The 23,910-nt window shown below is 64.2% G+C and overlaps 2 protein-coding genes across 2 annotated transcripts in view; both read right to left on the bottom strand.

Moving 5' to 3' along the window:
• Positions 1–903: 903 nt before the first annotated feature.
• On the bottom strand, positions 904–2,627 carry GOLT1A (golgi transport 1A). The gene is made up of 6 exons (XM_035347054.1): positions 2,473–2,627; positions 1,775–1,866; positions 1,511–1,689; positions 1,256–1,319; positions 1,000–1,058; positions 904–959 (listed from the first exon to the last, which is right to left on the bottom strand). The coding sequence occupies exons 1-5, from the start codon at positions 2,606–2,608 to the stop codon at positions 1,020–1,022; spliced, it is 510 nt and encodes a 169-aa protein (XP_035202945.1). The 5' UTR covers positions 2,609–2,627; the 3' UTR covers positions 904–959; positions 1,000–1,019.
• Positions 2,628–3,514: 887 nt separating this feature from the next.
• PLEKHA6 (pleckstrin homology domain containing A6) overlaps positions 3,515–23,910 on the bottom strand; it is a 40,304-nt gene continuing 19,908 nt past the window's right edge. Inside the window, 27 exon segments of the mRNA XM_035346939.1 lie at positions 3,515–5,386; positions 5,718–5,841; positions 6,471–6,613; positions 6,720–6,853; positions 7,055–7,219; positions 7,384–7,566; positions 7,867–7,965; positions 7,967–7,977; positions 8,145–8,268; positions 10,070–10,209; positions 10,360–10,471; positions 10,915–11,010; positions 11,157–11,306; positions 11,482–11,562; positions 11,841–11,909; positions 13,303–13,383; positions 15,117–15,170; positions 15,917–16,003; positions 16,498–17,008; positions 17,322–17,431; positions 17,433–17,808; positions 18,029–18,204; positions 19,808–19,908; positions 20,253–20,325; positions 20,473–20,577; positions 20,674–20,788; positions 20,925–21,005. Coding sequence (XP_035202830.1) covers positions 5,726–5,841; positions 6,471–6,613; positions 6,720–6,853; positions 7,055–7,219; positions 7,384–7,566; positions 7,867–7,965; positions 7,967–7,977; positions 8,145–8,268; positions 10,070–10,209; positions 10,360–10,471; positions 10,915–11,010; positions 11,157–11,306; positions 11,482–11,562; positions 11,841–11,909; positions 13,303–13,383; positions 15,117–15,170; positions 15,917–16,003; positions 16,498–17,008; positions 17,322–17,431; positions 17,433–17,808; positions 18,029–18,204; positions 19,808–19,908; positions 20,253–20,325; positions 20,473–20,577; positions 20,674–20,788; positions 20,925–21,005 — 3,493 coding nt within the window. The 3' untranslated portion in view covers positions 3,515–5,386; positions 5,718–5,725.

Here is a 23,910-nt window from a genome sequence, read left to right on the forward strand (position 1 = left end):
TAATTAAACTCATGACTTGCACCCGGCTCCCCGAGTGCTCGCAGGAGCCTGGCTCGCATCCACGGAGCTGGTGCCTCGGATCTCAGCCCCGCCGGGTTATCGAGCTGGCAGTGCTGCTCCTGGAGGGAGGATTCTCCGCATCCCGGGGAAAATGATTCCTTCAAACTCACCTCACTGCCCCCAGCAGCCATCCCGAACAGCCCGTCCTGTCCCCTGCTCATAGCCGTCCCGGCTGCCCCCGTCCCAGCTCCACCAGCGGCCCCCCCAACCTGCCACCAGTGTGCCCAGCCCGGGTGCATCCCATGGGAAATGGGGCTGTGGGAAATGCAAACACGAGCTGATAGCGCTCCGAGATAGCAGCTCCGTGTCTGCATGCTTCCCTACAAGTGCTTCAGCCCCCCTCCCACCCCAGCGTCTCTCAATTAATTAATAACCTCGGATGTCATTTGCTTTTTCATGGTCACTGGATTTGAAAGGGGGTAATTTACTCTCCTCCGATGGGGTCATGAAATGTTAATGGGGTTTAATGGGTGTTTTCCTAACCTCCCCTGCCCTCTCCCGCTGCTCCCTGGGCTCCGCTCGCCGCAGCCCACGGCCCCGCTGGGTGCGTGGGAAGGCAGCCACAGCCCCTGCGAGCTCCCTGTGCCACCACGAGCCGTGGCCACGGCAAGGTCCCCGTGCCATCCCCAGCTGTGGCCATGGGAAGGTCCTGGTGCCACCTCCCACCGAGGCCGTCGTGCTTCTGGGTGGCACTAAGAGGAGCCAGAGCCGGAGCAGGCTCCGAGCCCCAGGAAAGGCGCACAGCCTGGGTTTGGTCTCAGACACATTTTTTAATTAAATCAACTCTCGTCAGGGGAAGACAATAATAATAATAATAGCTACCAAGCCTGCCTGGCGCAGCCTGCGAGGCACCGTCCCTGCAGCAGGGCCAGCTCCGAGCCCTGGGGCAGCAGCTCCCGGTCCCGCGGGACCCAGGGCTCACCCGCGCTGCCCCGTCTCCGGCTGGACCCATCCTGCGGTCACACCATGGAGCTGCTTTCTCCCAGCTTCTGCAAGAGCTGCAAGAGGGACAGAACTGGATTAGTGGTAAAATATTTCAGGGCATCCTCCAGGAGCTGCGGGGAGGCCGTGGTGACTTTCCCCTGTGCGTCCACGATGCTTTAACTCAGCAGTGCCAGCGATTTACATCACCCATGGAGCGCGGACCCCAGGCACCACATCCGCGGGTGAAACCTCTGCCCAGCGCCCTGCTCACCTTGCTCAGGACGGGGATATTTCCCAGCGAGCCCAAAAACCCAAAAGCCACCGGGAAAAAACTCCTGCACCAAAAGAAAAGGCTCCGTTAGGAGGGCAGCGGGGGCTGCCTGGGGCTTGGGGGGCTGCGCTGTGCCCACGACGGTGCCACGGCCAGCAAGCTGCGGGGCTGCTTCACCCCGTGGCAGATGCTGGTGGCGTGGGTTTGGTGCTGCCCCCACCCCGTGCCGTGGCAGCCGGGTGCCGCAGGACAGACCTGAAGAGGCTGACGAAGCCGTAAGCCTCCAGCAGCATGCCCAGCAGCGGCCACCGCATGAGGACGATGAGGACCCCCCCAAGGAAGAAGCTGGTGCCCTTCAGCTTTTGCCTCTGGAAGAAGAAGGTGAAGGTCCGCCTGAAGCCGATGATGAAGACCAAGCCGGAGAGGAAGAGGATCTGGGAGGAAGAAAGCGGGATGGGTGAGATGAGCCCCGCTCAGATGGTCCTTTGGCTCCGGGCCTCCCCAGCAGTGCGTACTCACGTTCCCAAAGGCCAGGAGCACCGAGTCGAAGTACAAGAGCATCCCAAAGAGGATGAAGAAGACGCCGAAGCCGACCAGTCCCAGGCCGATCCCTGTGGAGGACAGGCTGAGACAAGGACTTGGGCACAAAGCTCCCCCTCGGGCTGTGGTTGCTTTTCTTGGGACCTCCCCATCCCCTTCCCTCCCAGAAATGTCCTTTCAGTTTCTCTCCAAAGGTTTTCCACCTGCCAAAGCCTTGGGCAGGCGGCTGGGTTCCCTAAACCCCCTGCGGGCTGCCGAATACAGACTAAACCACAAGGAAAAAATAAATGGGAAGCTCATCTCTTTCATTTGCCTGAAGAGCTGCACAAAGGCTGCGGGTGCTGGGAGAGGCTGGAGATGCTCGGGCAGGCAGCGAGGAGCCGGCACCTCCCTGCTCGCCTCTCCTCATGCAAAGCAGGGGCAGAGAGCGAGGGCAGAGCCGGCCCCACCGCGCTGCTCCCCCTGCAGAGCCCCCCGCACCGCCAGCACCCATTGGGGTACAGCACCCACATCCCATCCAGGCTCCCCCCGTGCCCCCCACACCACGATGGGCTTCACACCACCGTCCCCTCTCCCTGCCCCGATGTCCCCAACCAGCAGCCTCCAGCCCCGGCACGTCCCCGCGGCGCATCCCACGCCCCGCCGAGCATCCCCGCGGCCACCGGCTGCCCGCTTACGCTGGAAGTCGCTCAGAGTCACCATCTTGCTGCCGGGGGGGCCGGGTGAGGCCGGCGAGGGCGGCCGCCCTTCCACGCACTCCCCGGCAGTGACCCTTGGAAAGGCCTTCGGTCCCCACGTCATCCTGCAAATCATTAACGGCCCCGCAGCTCCACCGGCGGGGACGCCAGCAGCGGCTCCCTTTCCAAACCGGCCGCTTTTATTCCTTGGGATTATACACATTTGCCAGGTACAACACTCTTTTTTTCCCCTCCGTTGAATAGCTGCCTCTAAAATAAATCCTAAAGGGGAAATAAACCCCGTAAAATAGGGAGAGGGAGGAGGATGGACCACCAGCCCCTGAGCTACGGGCAAGGTCCTTCCTGCACGGTGAGACCCTACAGATGTCCGCCCCCTGTTCAGTCCGGTATTAAAATTCTCACCTGAGGCTATCTCTGTACAAAAGACACCGGCATCGTGTTGTTTCGTAGATACTTTTATTTCTCTAACACTAGCAAAAAAAATCCAGAAAACAGCTATCCCCTTTCCCCCCCCCCCCCCGGCCGAAAAAGATTTCCTACCCCTGCAAAATCCCTCCCGGGTACAAGACACTGCTATATGAAGTGTTATGAAAAATAATAACCAAAATAAAATTAAGAATTAAAATGTATTTTTTTTTTTTTCCCTAAAAAACAAAACGACAACCCGGTTCCACAACGCTGCAGCCGTGGGATGCCGGTGCATGGGGCTGCGCTCGCGGCAGGCTCGGACCCCGCGCACCAGGGGCAGGGGCACGGCCGCACGCCCACCTCCTCCAGCCACCGACGGGGGCAATTTGCCAGCGACTGGCCTGCGTGCCCCCCCCGGGCAGGTGCACACAGCCGGTGTAAAGGGGTCTGCAACCCCCCCCAGCACCCCGATTTACACCAGCTGGGGAGCCTGCCCCGGCCGGCACGCCGCTGCACCCAGGGAAGGGGAAATAAAGGCGTCATCTCTTCAAACTTACAGTCTCTTTATATTTTATTTTAAATAAATTTGCTTTTAATAAAAGCAGAAAATATATATATTTTAAATAGTTTTTTTTTCTTTCTTTTTTTCTTTTTTTTTTTTTTTCTGATAAATTGGCAAAGAATCTGCTTTTGTAATGCATTGGCAGGGCTGGTGCCAACAACCCTGCAGAGAGAGAGATTAGCACAAAACAGTACCTCCCAGAAAAGAAAACCAAATATATATATATATTATAAATGTAGAATTTCCATAAAACATATATTAAGGCATGTAATAGCAAAATAAAGGGCCAGCTTTATGAGCTAAGAGGGCAGCAGGAGGCTCGGGAGCGGAGCGGGACTCGGGGTTCCTGGGATCCTAGGAGTATTGCTACGATCGGGGGAGCCATGGGGACGCGGGGGGGGGGGGGGCTTGGTGGCAGCACACGGGTACAGGGCAGGGGGCTGGCCAGGGCGTCAGGATCCGGCCAGCGGGGAAAAAGCTCGGGGATGGTCAGCATCTGGCTCCTCGCCCCACGCGCCTCACCCCTCCCAGCCCTACGCAGCCTGATGTTGTTTCCCGGCAGGACCAGCTTTTTGTCCTCCCTCTGAAAAGCCAAAGAAAAGGGTAAAACCCGCTACAGAAAAAAAAAAAATGAACAAGCCGCAGGGGTTGGAGTGCAATGGCAAGGTCTCGGGGTGAGATGCGCTGTCAGGTTTTCAGAGGGCCCCGGCCCATGCTGGCACCGGAGGATGCGAGCACAGCCGGGGTCCTCCCAGTCCTGCCCCCCAAATCTGTCACCCCCCCGGTGCTCATTAACCCAGCCCGGGGCTGTGGGGCAAGGAGCCCCCTCCTCCAGCAGCCCGGCTTGCACAGAGGGGATGCCCGGGGGGTCCCAGCTCTTTGCAGCCCCAAGTTGCTCCCCACGCTTCCCCCAAGCCTTGGGCACCCATGGGTGCTGGGGGGTGACCACAGACGAAGAATCGCTGTGTGTAGGAGCACGCTGAGGACAGACCCCGCTGCTGCCACCCGAGGTGCTCATGGCCCAGACCCGGTCCCTTTCTCAGCACCGTCCCCAGCCACCTGCACAGATCCCTGCTCGGCCCAGCGAGCCCTGGCTTCGTGCCGCTCCTCTGCTCCTTTCCAACGTCCCTGTCCCTTCCCAGACCTGCTGCTCCGTGCCAGCACCGCACCAGGCAGCCCTCGCACCACCCCGGCACCCAGGACACTGCTCCCCGTGTCCCCCCTGTCCCCTCTCCATCCGACCCCGCACAGCTCCTCCTTCCTTCTGCCAAGCCCCGGGCACGAGGCGCGATGGGGCCACCAGGCTCTGCTGGTGACTCCCTCCAGCGAGACGGATGCTAAAAGCAGTTTCAGGGCACAGGGAGGGGAGCGAGCACCCAAAGAGCAGAGATGGAGCCTCCAGCACGCGGTGACAGCACCACCCGTGGTGGGATGGCTGAGCTCCAGGTGGAGGAGCCCCGCTGCAGACTTTTGGGATGCCAACACAGCAGCACGGAGAGACGGAGGGTGCTGCGCTCCTCCAGGGCTGCCCCAGCAGGGCGAGGGCTGGCTGTGCCAGGACCACTGCTGCAAATGTCCCCCTGTATGGCTGTTCCGGCCAGCCTGGCACCACCGATCCATCCCTGTGCCAGCGGGCAGCTCAGAACCCCCCTGTCCTTGGGGACCACGCTCCAGCGGACCAACTCCCAGCACCCGCACATCTCCTCCAGGACGGGGCAGAGCAGCCGGTGCCATCTGTGTCACATCTCCCCGCTCATCCATCCCGGGGGGGGGGGTCTCGCCGTTGGTGGGATGGAGGGAGGGGTCCAGGAGAACCAAAAACGATGGCCGAGGAGAGGTTCGGTGTCGACTCGGGGCACGTGTCGGCGCGCTAAAACGTGGCCCCATGGAACTTGACGGCGCTGGCAGCAGCCAGGGCTTGAGCTAGAGGGAGAGGAGAGCGGGGATGAGCCATGAGCTCCTCAGGGACCCTCGAGCAGCTTAGAGGAAAGCCCTGCGAGGTCTCGACCCCATACCCAGCACCTCCTGGGGACAGCAGCTGGCTCAGCCGCCCTGCCCAGGCTGGGGTTCACCGCGCAGGGCACTTGCACTTGTTCCATAGGAGGAGTTGGGGCTGACGTGGCTCAGGAGATGTTAGCTGGAGCAAGCAGCGATGGGCGGCCGCCGGGTGGGAAAGGAGGCCGGGGGAAGAGGCACCCCCCACCCGTCCCCGGCTGGAGAGGATGGGATGAAGTACAAGAGAAAAGGTGCTTACTTCATGGCTCAGACACGCATAAAATGGCTGCTGTCGGCGACCCGGGATGGTTCAGACGAGAGGGGGTTGGTCGGTGGAGTCGGGGAGGCTGGGGAGGTGGGAGGGCTTGGGGTAGCGCATTGAGCTGGAAACAAGAAATGGGAGAAGGGCGTGAAGAACACAAGCTGGAGGCAGCGGGAGGGGAGAGGCGGCACAGCGACAGGCGGCTCCCAGCGGGCAGGTTAGCGGAGGGGAGGAAACGAAGAGGAAGGAAGGGAGGAAGCAAGCGTGGTCAGGACAAACAGCCACAGCGGCGCCCGGCACACGTGAGCTCCCCGCAGGGCTCCTCATGGACAAGGCACCGCGCTCGCTCGGGCACCGCGTGCCACCACGGTGCGTCGCCGGTGCTTCCCGGCCCCCGAGCGCTCTGTGAGATTTCCTTCCTTGGATGTGGGGCAAGAAGATTGGTTTTGACATTGACTGATCCATCCAACGCTGCTCAGTGCCGCTGCAGGGGAAGGTGGCTCCAGACACCACAGGCATAGCCCCAGCAGCCACCGGCATCGCCTGGCTTGCCAGGCTGGCTCGCCTGCTGCGCGGTGTTTCCCTGCACCGTGCTCTGCTGCCTGGCCAGGCCATGAGCTCATCATCCAACCTGCCTGCTCCACCCTGCGGCCACTCCTCCTGCATGTTCAGCACCTGCAGTCCCTCTCCTGCAGGGCTGGAAGGTTCTGGCCAGGTGTCCAGGACCCTCCGTGTCCCCCCGTGCCTTACCCGAGAGCATGCGGCCCCGGCGGGACGCCTCGGCAGCCAGCGTGCACGAGATCTCTATCCTCTTCTCCTGCTCCTGCAGCTGCGTTTCGGGGTCCTGGGGGGCGTCCACCTCCCCCTCACCCAGGGGGATGACGTTCTGCAGGCTGTGGGGACAATGCCGGCTTCAGTGCCCGGGGCTGCCCTTGGTGGTGGGGTGCACTGGGGTGCCGGGGAAGGGGCGCACAAAGGTTGTGGGTGCTGCAGCCTCACCTGGACTTGGCAATGAGGGTTTTTATCCTTTCCACCTTCTTCTGCTTCTCCTTCATCTCTTCGGGGCTGAGCGGCGTGTCGGGCTCCAGCTCGATGTACCGCTCGGGGATGAGGACTTTGTCTGGCGTGGATAGCTGGGGGGCAGCAGCAAGGGCTGAGCTGAGCGCCGGCCACCAGGACCCATCCCCACACCAGCACCCACCTTCCCCAGCCTCCCCCAGCTCCCACCACCCGCAAGGGCACTCGCTCTGGCTCCAGGATCCCACACAATGCAGGGGTTAGATGGACCCTCCAGCAGCGGGGATGCCCCAAGCCCACGCTCATCCCGTCCTCACCTCCTTGTTGATATCCACGTCGTAGTGCTGCGGCTCCAGCTCCATCTTGCGCAGCCGGGCGATCTCCTCCCGGGGCGTCTCGTGGACCTTGCCGGGGTCGTCGGAGCGCAGCGCTGCCTCCAGGTCTGAGATGTCCACCTCGTGGATGCTGCGGTGCCGGCGCACCTGCGAGGGACCCCAGCCCCGCTGAGCCCCCTGGACCAGCAAACTGCCCCCTGCCACAGCCCCCAGTGTCCCCCCTGCCCCTTCACCACCTTCAGGGAGCTCAGAGCACCTCTGCGAGGCAAAGCCCGCTGTGCTGGGGGCGAAGTGCTGGCGCGGGGACTCACCACTTTGTAGGAGGCGGGTGCCTTCGTGCCAGGGGTGTCGGGCTGCTGGCTGCCCAGGAGCTGCAGGCTGCGCCGCTTCTCCTTCATGGAGCCGCTCTGGTGGCGCTTCATGCGGTCGATCTGCTCCTCCACGCTCATCTTCACCTTGGTCTCGTTGGCAAACACGGCGCTCTTCGGCCTCTCCTGGGGAGAGCCCAGCCCCACGGTCATGCCCCCCTGAACGGAGCAGGATCCAGCCCCGTCCACCCACGCTGCATCCCTCCGCAATGGGCTGCCCGCCCCTGGGGCAAAGAGAGGCACCCACAGAGCCCAGGAGGTTCCCAGCTGGGTGCTGAGATGCAGAACCACACAGCGATGGGTCCCCCCACCCTCTCCCCATGGCACTGGGGAGCAGAGCAGCACCACGGCTGCAGAAGGGCCCCCACGGCCAGCCCCGCACCCAGCATTGCCCACCCGGCCCCAGCCCCTCGCCGAGGGCCATACCTTGGATCCCAGCCCGTTGGCCATGCCGCCGGCGCTCCTCCTCAGCATGCTGCCCGTGGGCACCCCCTCCTCCTCCGGCGGAGACTTGGTTCGGGGGGGGCACGATGCCCACTGCAGGACAAAGAAACACCAGGCTGAGCATCCCTGGGGACACGGGGCAGGGTCCCAGCCACGTGCGGTGCTGGGGAAGGGCTGTTGAGCGTTGTGCAGACATTGTCCATGGCCAGGGCAGGCTTGGAGAGCCCGCTGGAGCAGGAGCTGCTGGGACAGCACCATACCTTTGTTGAGAGCCGCTTGCTTCTCTGCCTCCTGCTCCTGCCAGCTCGGCGGCCCCTCGGCGGGGGCAGCAGGGGCAGCCGCTCGCTGCATCTCCTTCTTGCTCTGCTCGAAGCTCGCCTTGGACTGCGGGGGCAAAGCACGTCCCGGGTGAGCCACGACCCTGCTGGGCAGCCACACGCTGCCTGGGAACACACACACTGCCCCGGGGGGAGGCACGGCCCCAGACATGCCCCTGGGGCACACGGATGCTGGCCAAGCAGACCACTAGCACACCCAAAGCACACTCCTTCAGTGGGGACACGGGCTGGGAGAGCTCTGCAGCTTGTGGCCAGGCACCCCTCAGTGTCCTGGTGACACAGCCCTGTGTTGGAAAAGCCGTCCGCAGGGGACAGTCCTGACACAGCTTGGAGGGGGCACGCAGGAGCTCCGGGCTGGAGGTGCCCCCTGCTGAGCTCCAGCCCCCGTCTGCAGGGGGGGGGACCGGGTCCCACGAGGGCAGGAGCTGGGGCAGGCACCGGGCAGCAGCAGGGAGTGAGCCAAGGGCTGTTTTTGGGGTCCTTTCCCTCCTGCACCCTGAGCACCCACTGGTGCCACTCGCACTTGAGTCCGTCATCATTCCCAGCTCAGCACAGCTTTTGTTTTTACAGCCCCACACGCATGCATCCTGACCCCCCTCAGGACCACCCAGCTGCAGGGACACTTCTGTCTCCCAGAGTCCAAACGTGGTCCCGTTCCCAGGTGGGAACACGGCTGAGATGGTACCAGGAACCTCCAGGTCTGGGTTTGCCCACAGGGCCACCCCAGGCCGGCCGAGCTCTCTGCCCCTGGCGCAGCAGGGAGCAGTGCCACAGAAGGACAGCGAGAGAGGAGAGGGCAGAGGAAAGCAGAGAGGCTGGGGCCGCAGCAGGTTTACACCTCCAGCTACCCGAGAGGAGCCCGTCCTGGTCCTGAGCATCCACATGGGTGCTGTGCATGGGCGTCAGGGACCTGGAGAGGCCACGGTGAAGCTGCCTTGGGGTCGCTGCCCACTGTGCCCCTCGGAGAGGCGGGGACGGTGCCATGTGCCGCTGTCCCCTAGCTGAGTGCCGCCTCCATGCTGTCCCTGCCTGGTCCCCGATGTGTCAGGGAGGGAGGGAGGGAAGGGGCACTGCTGGGGGCTGCTCGGGAGAGGTTTTGGTACCTGTCCCCTCTGCGCCTCGCCGCCTCGCTGCCAGGAAGGGGAGGTGGGGTACGGCCAGGGGCGGCTCTCGCTAGGGAGCGGAGGGACGGTCAGAGGAGGCTCCAGGGGGACGTACGACTTGGGGAGGGGAGGTCGAGGCGGGCCGGGTTCCTGGGGTGGAGAGGAGCGTTAGGCGTGAGAGCAGAGAAACTGAGAGACGGGAAGGAAAAGAGAGTTAGAGAGAGCACGAGACAAAACACAGCGAAAGGCCGGGGAAGGAGGAGGGAGAGCAGCTGGCGGCTGCTCATTCTGTCCTGCTCTTCTGTGTCACCATCCACGGGGGGACTTTTCCCATCTCCCATGTGCAGTGGGGCCAGGCAGGGCTGGGGGCAGCTGGAGAGACCCTCCCCAAGCTCAGGGCCATCAGCCCCCAGGAGACATCGGCATCGCCTTGGTGCAGCCAGGGCAGCTTTGGAGAGTGCCCAGGTTCCACCCTGAATTTGCCACGGATGCAGGCGAGATCAGTGGATGCAGGGACTGTGGTGGCAGCAGGAGCTGGCCCTGGAGCTGAGCAACTCCCAGCCTTCAGGCTGCCTGGTGCAGGAGCCCACACACAGCCCTTGTGAGGGGCACGGACCCAGACATCACCAGGAGACCCCACGGCCCAGGGACGTGGGCAGAGCGGTGCCCCCAGGCAGAGCCGCATGCGGAGCCGGTGCCCAGGTGAGGACTCGGGGCTCCCTGGGGACACCCCGGCTCACTCACCTCGCTGGGACCCGGCTTGGTGGGCGAGCCCTGGGAGCCGGAGACGAGGGAGAAGGGGCTCAGGGGGCTGGTGAGGCTGGCTGAGCTCAGGGGGCTGGCGGGGCTGTTGGAGCTGTACGTGCCCGAGGGGCCGATGGCCACTGTAGGAAAAAAAAAAGCAGAAATAAGCAGGTGCACTGCAGCACAACCTCTCCGAGTGAGTGCCTCGCAGCAGCGCTGTCACAGGGGACGCCCCAAGCTGTGGCATGCCGGGGTCTGTGCCATGCAGGGCAGGGACTGAGCCTGCTCACCTCTGTGCTTGGCAGTGTCCGTGCCACGGGACGGGTTGTTCTTCCTCAGCCCCTCCATCACGTCCTGGATCCGCCAGATCTCCTTCTGGATCTGCCGGTTGAGCATTTCGTTCTGCAGGGGTGAAAAGCAGCGGTCAGAGCGGCTCCCACCGCTGCCAGCCCTGTCCTGGCCGTGTCCCATCCCCGCTGCCACGTCCCATCCCCGGGGCTCGTCGGGATTCAGCTGAGACAGACACAGCCCCGCGGGGCCGAGCCATCACGCCCACGACTTGTCTCCTGCCGGGAGCTGCAGGCTGGGGCAGGGGCTGACGGAGCCCCACGGGCACATGGGGGGGGGGCTGCGGCCCCTTTGCCAGCACCCAGAGCAATGCACCCGGGTGCCTCAGGTTCATCTGCACCCCTGTGCTTGTTGCTGGCTGTGGCCAAAGCAGGACACCGAGATCTGCAGCCGCTTGCAGACTGGCTCCTTGGAGAGGGCTGAAGGAACCAGGGGACCTCATCCTGCACCAGCTGGGGCTGGTGGGGGGCTCCTGGGGCCGTTGGGGTCCCACTCACCTGGATGTCGAGGTTCAGCTGCTCCCAGAGGTCGTCGTGCAGGGCGGACACCTCGCTCTCCAGGCTCTCGTACTCAGCGGTGCTGTTGGCCAAAGCCTGTGGGGTGGGGGAGCCCGAGGGGTTTGGGCAGCAGCCACGGGCACAGAGCTCTGCTGGCTGCCCTGGGATGGATGGATGGGGATGGGGACAGGGAGAGGGGCAGGAACAGGGACAGGGAGCGTGGTGGAGGGGGAGCCCCGTACCGTGCTGGCCTGCGAGAGCTCCACGCGGATGTTGATGAGCTGGTTCTGCAGAGATTCCTTCTTGTGCAGCAGCTTCTCCGGGTAGGCTGGCTGGCTCCCGAACATCTCCAGCTCCTGGTGCGTCCCCATCAGGGCACTCTCCAGGCTCTCCTGGGGGGAAAAGAAGGCGATGCAGCTGTGAGAGCTCTCACAGGGGCAGCTGGGGCAGGAGCAGCATTTCCTCCTTAATGGGCCGTTAATGCATGGAGACCACCGGGACCATGGCAGGGGCATGGAATCCCCCCCAGCCCACAAACGTCCCCTCTGAACTGCGCACGCCACAAACCTTCTCCGCTCGGAGCTGCTGCACCAGCCTCTCCTGCTCCCGCAGCACCTTGTTCTGCTCGCAGAGCTTCCCCAGCAGCTTCTGCTCCCGGGCAGGAAAGAGAAAGGGAGGGAAGGGTGAGAGCCCAGCAATGGGGTGCGGGGCGCACCAGGCACCCGTGCAACCAGATCCGTGCTCGGCTGGAGCCAAGACCTCCAGGAGGGATGGGATGCAGCCAGGGAACAGCCCTCGGGGTTGGGCAAATGGGACAACGTGTGGTCCCAGGGAGGGTTTCCAGCCTGCCGGGCTCATTGCAAGGGACAGGGCACGTAGGGGTCAGGGGCAGAGGGAGGACATGCGGCACGGACACTTGCTCTTACATCGGTGTCTTGCTCGCTTATCTTGTAGGCGTGCAGAGTCTCCCTGTAGGCTTCGGGGAAGGGCGTCACCTGCAAGCAGAGCGCGGGGTGAGCCTGGCTCCGGGAGCCGATGCACTGCCAGGAGCCCCTCGGGAAGGAGAGGCTGCTGCGGGCCAGCGGCCCCTCTCCCGGTCCCTGCGGATGGAGAAGCGAGAGCCGGGTCCCCGGAGGCAGCACGGTGGGGGGGAAGGCGCAGCCTCCTCCCCATTCCCAGCCCCGGTGCCCATCGGCCGGGCGAGCAGCAGGAGTTAACCGGAGACAAACTCTCCGCCAGACGCCAAGAGCTGGGCTAGAGAGATGTCTCGTGAATCATTAACTGCCTGGCATACAGCTGCCACCATTTCACAGGCAGGGAAACAAAGGCAGAAAGATTAAGCCGTAATCCCACTTAGTGGAGTAGAAGCACCTATAAATCAGCCGTCACATCAGGACCTGTTTACCATCCAGCTTCTCCGTGAGTCATTTTCCTTTCCTGGAAATCTACATTACTAATGGGACCTCACCAATTAAATGCCTCCAAGATCTTGAGATGAAAGGCATAAGATAGGAAGAAGGGGATCATTATTGCTAGAAAGCAAGACGCTACTTTAGAGTGATTTAAAACCACAGGACAATGCAAATAGACCTGAACCTGGGAAATGCCCGGCTCAGCTCGCGGCAGAGTCTGGCAGATGTGGATCCTGCTGCCTGCGAGCAGGGAGCCCGGCCAACAAAAGCGTTGCAGCTGCTCTGGCTTCACCCTGCGGCGCATCCCCGCTCCCCTGGCACAGGGATGGGAACAGGCACCTTCCCCTCCCCAGGAAACACCAGTGATTGCCCGGTCACACATCCAAGAGATGCCTGCCCAGGTCTGGCCGGACCCTGCCCTGCTCGTGGCACCGAGTGCCAGCAGCACCAGGGCCCCACGGCCACTCTGGCTGCCGGGTGACTCGAAGCACCCACATCTGGAGCTGCACCCCATGCTGGCTGGGGTGCCCCCATGCTTTTTCAGCCTCTCCAAACTCCAGGCAAGAGGAGAGAAGCATGCCACAGCCTCGTGGGGTAACAGGCTGCTTCCTCTCCTCGACGCTCGGAGGCATTGCTTTGGTTTAAATCCCAGGGCTGGATTCCTCCGGATCCGCCTTCTCCTCGCCTCTTCAACACAACGGCGAGCAAAGCGCCTGACCGAGGGCGAGGGACTGCCGCGTCCCCACCTTGCGCTCTCGGGACAAGGATTTACGGCGTTGCAATGGCTCATGGATGGATAAGCAAAGCCTGGGATGGACTAGCAGAGCCCCCAGAGCGTGATGTGCCGGCGCCGCATGGATGCTGGAGCTTGCATGAGCGGAGATGGCAGGAGGTGACCTCGGGGATGGTGTGTGGGGCAGCTGACGTGGCCTGCCATGCACGAGCGGCCGGGCCGGCCCAGCGGCCGGAGGCTTACTTGCATGTAGAGCTGAGCCCTAGGGGAGGAGGTCTCCACCATCCTGTTCACCATACTGATCAGGGTTTCGCTCTCGCTCATCTGCGACAGACAGGGAAGGAAATTTCAGAGGTCAGCGGAGACGCGCGTGCACTTGGGTGCCGTCGGTACGGCTCAGTCCAGGACCCATCGGGGCATCGTGCTGCAAGGTGCCGCCTCCGAGAGATGTCCCACGTGCTTGAGCCACGAGGAAACAGCTGCCCCAGGCTGCTGCTGCCCCGGTCAGTGCAGCCATGAGCATCCTGGGGGCTGAAAACTTTGATGGGGGGAGAGGGAAACACAGATCCAACCGAGCCAGCTCTGAGCTGGGCTGCAGCCAACTGCACACACAGACACAGGCTTGCACAGAGACGCCCACGGCCGTGACGCACAGCGTGGCCCCAGCAGACAGACAGACGGGCCCAAGGACAAACAGCTCCACGTCCTGCCCGTGAGCACAGACACGCTCTGGGTACAGGGGGGACCGCAGCCTCGGGGGGACAGCAGCGTCCCCCGCTCCAGCCCGGTGGCCTCAAGCAGCAGAGCCGGGTGCTCCTGTGGGGACAGCAGCACACAGAAGTGCTGCAGGTACCTGAAGATGAGAGGCAGACGATGCCCTCGCAGCCACCACCCCTGAGGACCAAGGGGGCAGCTGAAGCACGGATCCAGGACCAGACCCCGGCTTGGGGCCGGTCAGCGAGGCGGGGCACAGCCAACCCCCGACTGCACCCAGTGCAGCTCTCCAGAGAAGCAGGGAGAGCAAAAATGAAGTAGCAAACTGTTTTAAAAGAGCTACTCGACAACATCACTCTGAATTAGTCTCTCCAGAGGTCAGCAGGAGAGGAGGAGGAGATGGAAAGCCTTTTTAGGGAGCATTTTGAAGCGTCTCGGAGACGGAGCGTTGCTGCCGGTGGCTATGAAATAATCCAGAGAGCTTTCATTGCACCGAGCGCTCCTGCTTGTCTTTGGCTCTGCTCCAAGGCAGACACAGATCTTGGTGATTACTGCACCGATGGGGATTTGTAGACTAATGAGATTGTCTCTGGAGCAGCTCCCTTAGTGCAAGCCTGGTTGTGCAGCAAGCGCCGGGCGGCAGCAGCGGCTGATGGCTCCCGTCCCCCTCTCTGATTTCAGCAGTGCCCGCGCTTTTCACCCCCCTGCTCCCGCAGCTGCCTCCCAGGCTTTCCCTCCCCCTGCCCCCGGGATGAAGTCAGCTCATGGCTTTCCTCCAAACGCCCCTTGGCATGCAAAATCCCGGGAGCTGCTGCTTCGGTGCCAGCCCCAGCGGGCTCCTGATCCCAGCCCTGCATCAAACCTCTCGCCTTCGAGGAGGCACGGGGCCAGCGTGTCGCCAAGGCCACCTCGCCTGGCTGCACACCTTGCTCGCCCTCCTTTGGGGTCCTGGCTGAGCACCAAGCACCTCCGTGCCCCAACCCAGCCACCTGCAGGGGCTCGCAGCCCCTTGCTGGGTGCCCTGGATCATTATTTCGGCAGCAGCTCAGCTCACACCGATGCCGGAGGCACAGCCGGGCACGGGGACGTCCCGCAGCGCCCCGCCGGCTCCTGCACACCCCACAGAAGGCACCGGGGGGGGTTCTCTGCCAAGCCACGAGCGACCCTACGGAGGGGAAGGATGGAGGAAGCAAACCAAAGACAACTCGTGCTGCTTTAATGCCAAGAGGGGTGAGGATGGATGTTAGGGGAAGAGATGCTGTGCTGGGAAGGAAGGGGACGCCGCTGGGGACAGGGCACACGGGGACAGAAGCAGCGTGAGGCTTGCAGCCAGCTCTGCCTACCTGCTGGTCCAAATACTCTAGGTTTCTTTGCAACTGAAGGTCTAAAAGTTCATCCTACCAGGAGCCAGCAGGCACGCGGCAAGAAACGAACACACAAAACACATAAAAGAAGAAGCAAAGCGGTTAGGTGAAGGCTGCAGAAATGCGAAGACCTCCGGGCTGGGGAAGCGAGGGGCCGCCTCCTCTGCCCAAAGCGGGGAGGGCGGCTGGGGACATGCTGCAGGACGCCAGACCCCGCTCTCCTCCCGGCTCTCCGCAGCCAGCACGTCCCTGTCCTTGGGGCTCTGCTCGCCTCCCCTGCAGCTCTCGCGGGTGAGGATGGATGGCAGCATGGATAGCTTATGAAAATTAAGGCTTCTCGCTCCTGCAACGGCTGCTCCTGCCCTGAGGGGTTGGGCTGCACAGGGGGACCTGCTGGTCGCCCCCCCCACCAGCTCCATGATCCAAGGGGAAAACGCAGTTCAGGGACAAGCAGCAGCGGCAGCCAAAAGTGAGGAAGCGAGGAGGGGAGAGGTGCAGGGAGCGGGCCAGCCTCACCCCATCCCCAGGGGAACAGCCCCAGCGGTGACCAGCTGGGCATCGCGGGGCACACGGGGGTCCAAGGGGGGGGGCAGGAGGGACCGGAGACACCAGCAGTCCTGACCTGCCCAGCGCAGCCCACCTCCGACCCACAGAGCTTCTCCTGGAGCAGGCGCTTCCTCCTCACCCATCCAAGCCAGGCTGCCCCGAGCTGTGACACCCCCCCCCCCAGTCCTTGCAGACCCCCGAGCCCACCCCGTCGGTGCCAGCAGCGTACGTACCATTTTGTCGTGGACCGTGGGAGATGCCGGGTAGTGGTACGGGAACATCCCCGCGGGGACGGGCCGCCTGTCGCCCAGGTAGTCGTACTGGGGAGAGAGGGGACCCCACTAAACCCCGGGGACAGGTGAGGGGCACACGATGCCTCCCCCATCCTTTCTTTGCTGCTCAGAGCGACTGCAGGGGCTCGGGACACATCTCTCCCGCCCTGTGCAGACCCCCCAGCCCTGCAGCAGGCTCAGGTCTGGCTTTGAGGGGTGCAGCAGCAATATAGGGACACCAGGGCGCTCTGCTTGGGATCTCCTTGCTCACGGTGGCCCCGTGCTCCGTCACGTCCCCTCCCGCTCCATCTCTGCAGCCTCCCAGCAGCACCCAAGCTGTGCTTGTTCCCTCCTGGCAGGGCTTTGCAGGGCTGCAGGGGAGGACCTAAAGCCACCAGCTGCTGCGCACCAAGGACCCGGCGGCACCCTGAGGCCAGGATGTGCGCCCAAAAGGCGCAGCCTGTGCCGCAGCATCGCCACCCTGACGTCCCCAGCATGGGTCCCCTCCATCCCCACACGCCCCGGCAGCGACGGACGCTCACCTTGGGCGAACTGATGGACCTCCTCATCATGAAGGTGGCGGGGTCGGCGTAAATCTCCTCTCCACGAGGCGGCAGCCGCTCGAAGCGGGCGCTGGGGGAGCGGACGGGGGAGTAGACGCGAGCCCTGGTGTAGGAGCCCTGGCTGGGCGAGCGCGGCACGGAGCGGGAGCGGGGCTGCAGCGACATGCGCCGCAGGGAGCCCGAGGCGGCGTCCACCTCGTCGAAATAAGTCGGCTGCCTGCCGGGGCCGGCGAGCCAGAGCGGGACGTCCTGGCGGCCGAAAGCGGGGTGCTCCTTCCACTCCCGGAGCTGGTAGGGGCCCCCGTTGCGGAAGGAGTGGCGCTTGTCGTCCAGCGCCCAGGGCGGGCTCACGCGCTCGTAGGCGGGCATGGAGCAGATGCTGTCGGGGCGCACGCCGGGCGGGTAGTACTGGTAGTCCTCGGGGTACTGGGGCGAGTAGGGCGAGTAGTAGTCGGGCACCCGGCGAGACACGGGGTAAAACCTGGTGGGGCTGGGAGGGGAGGGAGAGGTGAGAGGTGGGTGGTCTCAGAGGTGAGGATACCCTCGTGGCAGGCAGCTCTGACACCGGCGTTGGGGAAGGTGGTGTCTGGCCTCCTGGGGACCTCGTGGTGCCCCCATCCCCCCAGCAAAATTCACCCTGCTTGGCTTTTGGGGTTGTCCTACGCACAGCATGTGGCGGATTTGCTGACCCCAGGAGGGGATAAAGCAGGTGGGAAGAGGAAAAATATTCCCGGAACGTCACCCAAAAGAAAAGGAGCAGGGTCCCCCCCCTTGCCCCTGGGCACCCCCCCCGCAGCCCTCACCTCCGCAGCTCCTCGGGGGGCACGTTCCCCCGGCGCAGGTTCACCCACTGCTGCAGCTGCGTCATGGAGCTCTTGCGCTGGGCGATCTTCTCGGGGTTGGTGCGGGGGGGCAAAGCTCCGGCGGTGGGCAGCGCTCTCCCCATCGGGCGGGGGGTAGGCGGTGCTGCCGGGGCGGCTGGGGGAAGAATACGGCCACCCGTTGGGCTGCGTCGGCCGCTCCGTGCTTGCCGGCACCCGGGGTCCCTCGGGGTAGGGGCTGCCAGGCTCCGAGGGCATCTCCTGCCCTGCGATGCCGTTGGCTTTGGCCAAGGGTTCCTTCTTGCTCTCCATCCTCTCCGGTTTCCTCTCCATCTTCTCCGAGCCACGGCCGTCGCCTTCACCCCGGGTCTTGGCGTCGGGGTCGGCCTTGGGGTGCTCGCGGTACACGGCGTTGCGGTGGTGGTGGTGCTTGCTGGGAGGGATGTTTTCCGAGTCTGTCTTCTCGTGTCTGGAGGCCATGGAGACACGAGAGAGCATTACCCTCCCTCCGTAACACCCCCAGGGTGCCAGCAGCATCCCATCCCTCCCGCAGCCTCAGGGGGCTGATGCTCCCCCAGCTCCGTTCTCCATAGGGATCTGCTCCACGAGGTCCCAGCCGTGGTGCACGGCCCCTCCACCCCAGCTCCAAGAGGCAGAGGGGTGCCCCCAGCCCCGTGCAGCGCTCTGACCTCTGGGTGGGGGGGATCTGCACCCGGGCAGCTTCGCCCATGGCTTGGATCCAGGACTCCTGCTCCTCCGTGTTCTCGGCGCTGAAGAAGTAGGTCCGGATGCCGGCGTGCTCGGCCTGGGGAGACAGTGGGTGCCCGTTACACGCCGGCACCTCCTCCACCCAGCACACAGTCACCTGCAGGGGGGCAGAGAAGTGGGGAGAGAGACAGACAAGGCGAGTGAGAGCTCCATCTCCACCCCAGCACGAGGTCCCGGTGCCGCGGGAGAAGCCTCCTCGGTCCCCAGGAGCATCCTCAGCAGCACCGGGCGGGACGAAGGCTCTGCGGGCAGATCCAGGATCCCTCGTCCCCTGGGCTCACAGCGATGCCCTCGCCCTCCGTGATGCTGGGGACCAGCCCTGCCCCCAGGAGCTGTGCCCCAGCTTTGTGCGGGTCCCCTGGGGATGCCCGGAGGCAGACGGGTGCCACATCCCATGGAGAGCAGCAGCGCTGGCCAGAGCGTTATCGGTCATGCAGGGCTAGGGGGAAGGTGGCTTCTTGGCCCAGAGAATGTTTTTTTGGGGGGGAAAAAAGGTTCATTTTGGGTCCAGGATGTCAGTGCCCACCCTCCACCCCACGCTACAGCAGTTGAGGGCAGGTTTGGCTGCTGAGGGCCTTTCTGAAGCAGCCACCTTCCCTCTCTCTGGGAAGGGATGGGAGGCAGCAAGGAGGAAGAAAAGAAAAAAAAAAAGTAGTTTTTCCCCCTGTAAAACATTTGGGGTTCAAATTATTTAAAATAAAATTCACAAAACCTGGGGTTTTGATTAAAACCCTCCCTTGGGTTTCCATTTTCCCCAGCCGCAGGGGGCAGGGACGCCTCCTGCCCGGCTCCCCCAGACCCTGCAGCCTCCTACCTCGAGAGCTCTGCAGCCAGAGCGAGCGATAAGACATAAAAACGCACCGATTCCTGCCCCGGATTAGTGGGAGCGGGGTGAGTGAAGCATGCGGGTCACCCCTCACCCTCTGCATGCATCAGAAACACAAGCAGATACTACCTAGCTGGTGGCGGGGTGCTGGCGTGGCCGAAGGGCGCGCGGAGACCTCCTGTCCGGGGGGATCCTCGCCCGCGGAGAGAGGAGGAAACACAGACAAGGGGTCAAACCGCAGCGGGGGGATCGTGGGCGCAGCCCTCGCCTTGCCTCGGGGCCCTCTGGAGCCCGTCCCCTCTTCCAAGGGGTACCCAAGTGGTACCCGAGGTGCTGGAGCCCAAGGCTGGCAGCACGCGGAGCCCACGGCAGTGGCACAGGGGGAACCCCCGGGTGCTGTGATCGGAGATGAGGGCTGCAGTGCTGCCTAATCCTAGTACAGCACCAGGTGGTTCGACTCCCTATTTCTATTTATCCTTGCGTTCCCGTGGGGGCACGAGCACCGGGGACATGGAGAGGAGCAGGCCGTGTGGCTCCTGCCACGCTCACAGGCAGGAAGGAGCAGCTTGGTTTTGGCACAACCAGGCTGCGTGCGGGTCCGTCAGCCAGCGAGCGCTAACCCAACCGCCCAGCCTCCCTGGGCTAGGGGTGGCGGCTGATGCTGCTTTACCCCCTGCGTGCCTCAGTTTCCCCAGCAGAAGGCACGGGGGATGTCCTGGGGGGCTACTGCAGTCACCCCTCTCCACGGCTTGGCTCTGCCCCACGCACCAGCACCGAGAAAGCAAGGGGAGGGCGCAGCGGGGACCCTGCAAGCATCGCCGCTGCCCCAGCACCGTCCCAGGGCCCCCCCCAGGCCCCGCACTCCGGCACTGACCTTAAACGTGTGCTTCCTGCTGATGTTGTCGGAGGGCTGCACGGCCGCCACGCGGAAGCTGAGGAGGGGGATGCTGCCCAGGATGCTCTCCTCCTTCTCATCTGATGGGAAACGAGGGGCGTTATGCACATGGTTGGATGCCAACAGAGACCCTCCAGCTTCGTTTTGGGGACGCGGCCCCAGCACAGAGGTGGGCACGGGGCTGCTCGGGCGGGCAGCCCACCTGTAGGAAAGCGCTGCCTTCCTGTTGCTTCGCCCTCGCCAGCAAACGCTGCCGCTGCTCAGCTCGCACAACGGCCTGCTCAATAATTCATGCTCGCCCTCGGCTGCCAGGGTGAGCCGAGCGAGCTGCCAGGGAGGCGTTAACCCCGGCGTGGCAAGAGTCCCCAGAAGCGAGCAGCCCCCAGAAGCCCCCAGAAGCCCCCAGAAGCCCCCAGAAGCTTACCTTTGTAGTAGAAGAGGCAGCGATCCACCAGCACGAACCAGCGCTTGTTCCACTGCTTCACCCCCGAGCTGGCCTGCGGGAGAGGAGCAGTGAGACCGGAGGAGCCGTGCACCCATGGGAGGTGTGCACCCATGGGAGACCTGCACCCATGGGTGGCCAGCACCCAGCCGCGAAGGGGGAGGCACGTCCTGGGGATGGAGCATCAGGGGCGGCCGGGTACCTGCTTGTAGAGCCAGCCGCTTTTGGTCACGGCAGCGTTGGGGTTCCTCTTCATCGAGTTGGAGCGCTTCCCGAAGGCGATGCCCTTGCGGGAGGGGCGCGATGCCTGCAGAGGGGGAGAGGAGGCGCTCAGTGCCCGGGGGGACCCCCTGCACCCCGTCACCGCTGCCGCCCACCGTGCCGCGTGGCTCCGGGCACCCACCCGGCCTCCGGGGCGCTCCGGGGGCACCTCCGACACCATGGCGTGGTTGGAGGGCTCGCTGCTGCTGGTCGCCGGGCGCTTGCCGCCTGCTTTGCTGGACATGTCCAAGGTCGGTCTGTGGCACAGATTTGCTGTCAGCACGGCTGCGTTCCAGGAGCCAGACCCCCCCTAAATCCCCACCCCAAACACCTTCCCCCCCATGCCCCAGCCCGCCTCGGTCCCCAGACCAGGGGAGGTGGGCGCCAACCTACTTCTGCAAGTCCAATCTTGAGTTTTCTTCCGGGACCTGGCCCGTCACTGGGTGCAGGAACGTGTTCCGCCTTTCATTGTGGCTGCAGGGCACAGCGATGGGGGAGCAGGGTTAGAGCCCCGGAGGGAACCATGGCACTGCTGCCCCAAGAGCCGAGGAGGAGGATGGGGTCCGAGGGCGCAGAGAAAGCTGGCGAGGTGCTGAGCTTCTGCTGAGCCCCGGCACGGAGCACAGCTCCGCACCACCTGTGCAAACCTGGGTGCAACAGCTCCATCCATCCCCACCACCCCCCTAAAAAAAATCCCTTTGCTTTTAGCACCACGTTTGCTGCTCCAGCACCGGGGCTTTGTTGTGCATCTTGTACTCTTCGCACCACGCTTTGCTGGTGCCCCAAAGCATGGAGGGGGACCCCCAAAAGCCCCCCGTGCAGCCCCTGGATTTGCGGCACTGTCGGGTGGCCGCTTCCCTTGCTCCCCCCGCTCGTCCACGGGCTTCATAATCCACACAGTGAATTTCATCTGCATTTCCCAGACAGCGTTTGCCTAGCCAAGAGCCGAAATGAGGTCTCCGATGGCTGAGACCTCATTACTTCTGCTGGACACATCACACGGCGTCGGCTGCCGCGTGCTGAGACATTACCATAACCCCCCCCGGCTGCCAGCACAAATCGCTGCAGAGGCAGCGGCCGTGGCCCGTCCTAAAGCGACATCCTCAACGTCACATCCTCTGCTCCGGCTGGCTGATTTCAGAGCCATTTGCCAAAATATCAGGAGTCAGGCTAAGAGCAGGGTCACAAAGCGCCGGGCCCCGCTGCTGGGGGGCATGGGCGGAGGTGGGGGGCTCTCAGCAGAACCCCCAGCAGGGGTTTTGCAGCTGGCTGTCCCCGAAACGCAGCCAGACCAGTGGAAGGATGCTGCCTCCTGTGGGGCCGTGCTCCCCAGCTGGGTGCTGCCCCCTCCGTGCCCCAAAAGGTGCAATCAGGATGGGACACACGAGCACCGCCCCGACACAAAGCGGTCACGGTTTCACGGCAGTGGAGACCAAGAGTTAACGTCTTGGAGAGGAAAAAAAACATCAGCAACCGGAGCACCCAGGAGCTGGGGTGAGATTTTTAAACCAAGCCCACAGCCGCCCGGTGAAGAGCATCAGCTACGGGGTGCTCCCAAAACCTCTCTGCTTTGAGAGCCCTCTGAAGGAGTGACCCCATGTCCAGGCTCCGGGCTCCGTCCTGGGGTGTTTGCATGGCACCAAGGGGAGCCGAGGACCCTGTCTTGGTGACAGCCCCCAGCAAGTGCCAGGCACCGGGACACGGGTGCCCCCCCGGCCACCCACGATGTCAACGCGCAAACAGCCCGGCACGCTGCTGGAGTGCTGAGTGTCAGCAAAGGAGGGGAAGTCTGAGCAAGAAAACAGCTGCCAAGACCATCCCATCCACGCACGCATCGCCCTGAAGCTGGGCTGCAGCCAGGCTCAGCCGATATTAACTGCTTTCTGCCAAAAAAAGCCCTGTGGGGAGCTGCTCCCCCTGGCAGGTCCCATCCTGGCCCTGCACCCCCTCCGCCTGCTCTCCCCCTTGCCGGGGGTCACCTTACAACCCTTTGCAAGGCGCCCACACCCCGCAGCGAGGGGCAGCGCCTGCTCCCCTGGCACCAGGTTTTTCTGTGCCGCGACCGCATCTGCTGCGAGTTCGCTGCGGTGGCAGCGTCCCCGTTTTGTGCTCCCTGCTCCGAGGGCACCGAAGGAGCTTTCTGCCACAGGGTCTGGAGCTGCTTCGGGTCCCTTTACCCCCCGTGGATGACTTTGGAGAGCCACACCACCACGGCAGTGACGGGGCAGGTCGCAGGGAGGGTACAAACATGGAGCGAGCAGCGCCCCGAACACCCCAGCCCTGCCTAGCCGGGGCTGCGCCGAGCCACCGGTGCAGCCAAGCCCCTGCTGGGGACATCCCCTGGGTCCCCAGCCCTGCCCACCACTGTGGGTTTCTCTGCCTGCAGGCTGGGCTCTCCCCCAGCCCAAGGTGCCCACCTGGCTTTGCAGCCCCCCAAGGCGCTTTACAGCCCCCACGGTTCCTCCTCGCACCAACCCAGGCACCTCTGCCCCCTCCCCAGGCTGCTCCCACCCCCAGACCCGGCGTCCCCTCGGGGTCGTGGGGGCAGCTCCTTAACCCCCCGCCCGGAGCAGCTGCCTCCGCCGACCCCTCTCCAGAAACTCCCGAGTTCACCTCTCCTCCCGAGCACTGCAATGCAGCACTCACTGCCCGGACCCAGGTGCCCCCAGCCACCACCACGCCAGCCCCCCCCAGAGGGGGTCCTACCTCGCCCTCCTGTCCGCCCGAAACTTCAGCATGGTGCCGGGGCCCTGCGGGCTCAGCGCCGGCTGCCGGCTCCCACCATGGCAGCGGCGGGCGACGAGGGGGGTCCCGTGCCACCCACCGCCCGGCTACAGCGCACGTGCCACGGGCGCCGCACGGGCAGGGGGACACCGACGACGTGCGACGGGGCTCGATGTCCTCTCCCGGCAGCGCCAGTCCCCCGAGCCCTGCGCTGGTGGCATCGGCGTTGCCCACGGTGGCAGCGGGGGGGGGGCTCGCGGCCGCTGCGGTGGGTGCTGGCAGCCCCGGTGCAGCGCGGGTTGGCGAGCCCCGGAGCGCGGCAGGCAGCCGGCAGGCGATGACAGGGACAAACAGCTCCCGCTCGCGTCCCCACGCAGAGGAGAGGCGAAGGGCAGAGCTGCACACGCCGCCTCCCCCAGCCCAGGTGCAGCTTTGGGGAGCGGCGAGCATGCAGGAGAAGGGCGAGCGGGGCAGGGTGGGGGCTGCTGGTCCCTGTCCCCCCCCCCCCCCTCCCAGCACCGAGCAGTGCTGCCCGAGGAGGGGAGGGTGCCGCGGGGAGGAAGGCGCTGAGCCGGCGCTGCTGCTGCTGCCCTGCATTCCCTGGCTGCGTCCCTTCCCCCTGCTTCTGTCCCCAAACCCTCCCCGCTCCCCCCCC

This window comes from Oxyura jamaicensis, chromosome 26, assembly GCF_011077185.1.
Source record: "Oxyura jamaicensis isolate SHBP4307 breed ruddy duck chromosome 26, BPBGC_Ojam_1.0, whole genome shotgun sequence".
In the NCBI taxonomy this organism is placed as follows: domain Eukaryota; kingdom Metazoa; phylum Chordata; class Aves; order Anseriformes; family Anatidae; genus Oxyura; species Oxyura jamaicensis.

Excerpts from the sequence above, each read along its gene's own strand:
- GOLT1A (XM_035347054.1), bottom strand. The coding sequence starts at position 2,608 with ATGATTTGCAGGATGACGTGGGGACCGAAGGCCTTTCCAAGGGTCACT. Across the intron at positions 1,690-1,774 it reads TGCTCCTGGCCTTTGGGAAC|ATCCTCTTCCTCTCCGGCTT; the intron begins GTGAGTACGCAC and ends TCTTCCTCCCAG. Across the intron at positions 1,059-1,255 it reads ATATCCCCGTCCTGAGCAAG|CTCTTGCAGAAGCTGGGAGA; the intron begins GTGAGCAGGGCG and ends TCCCTCTTGCAG.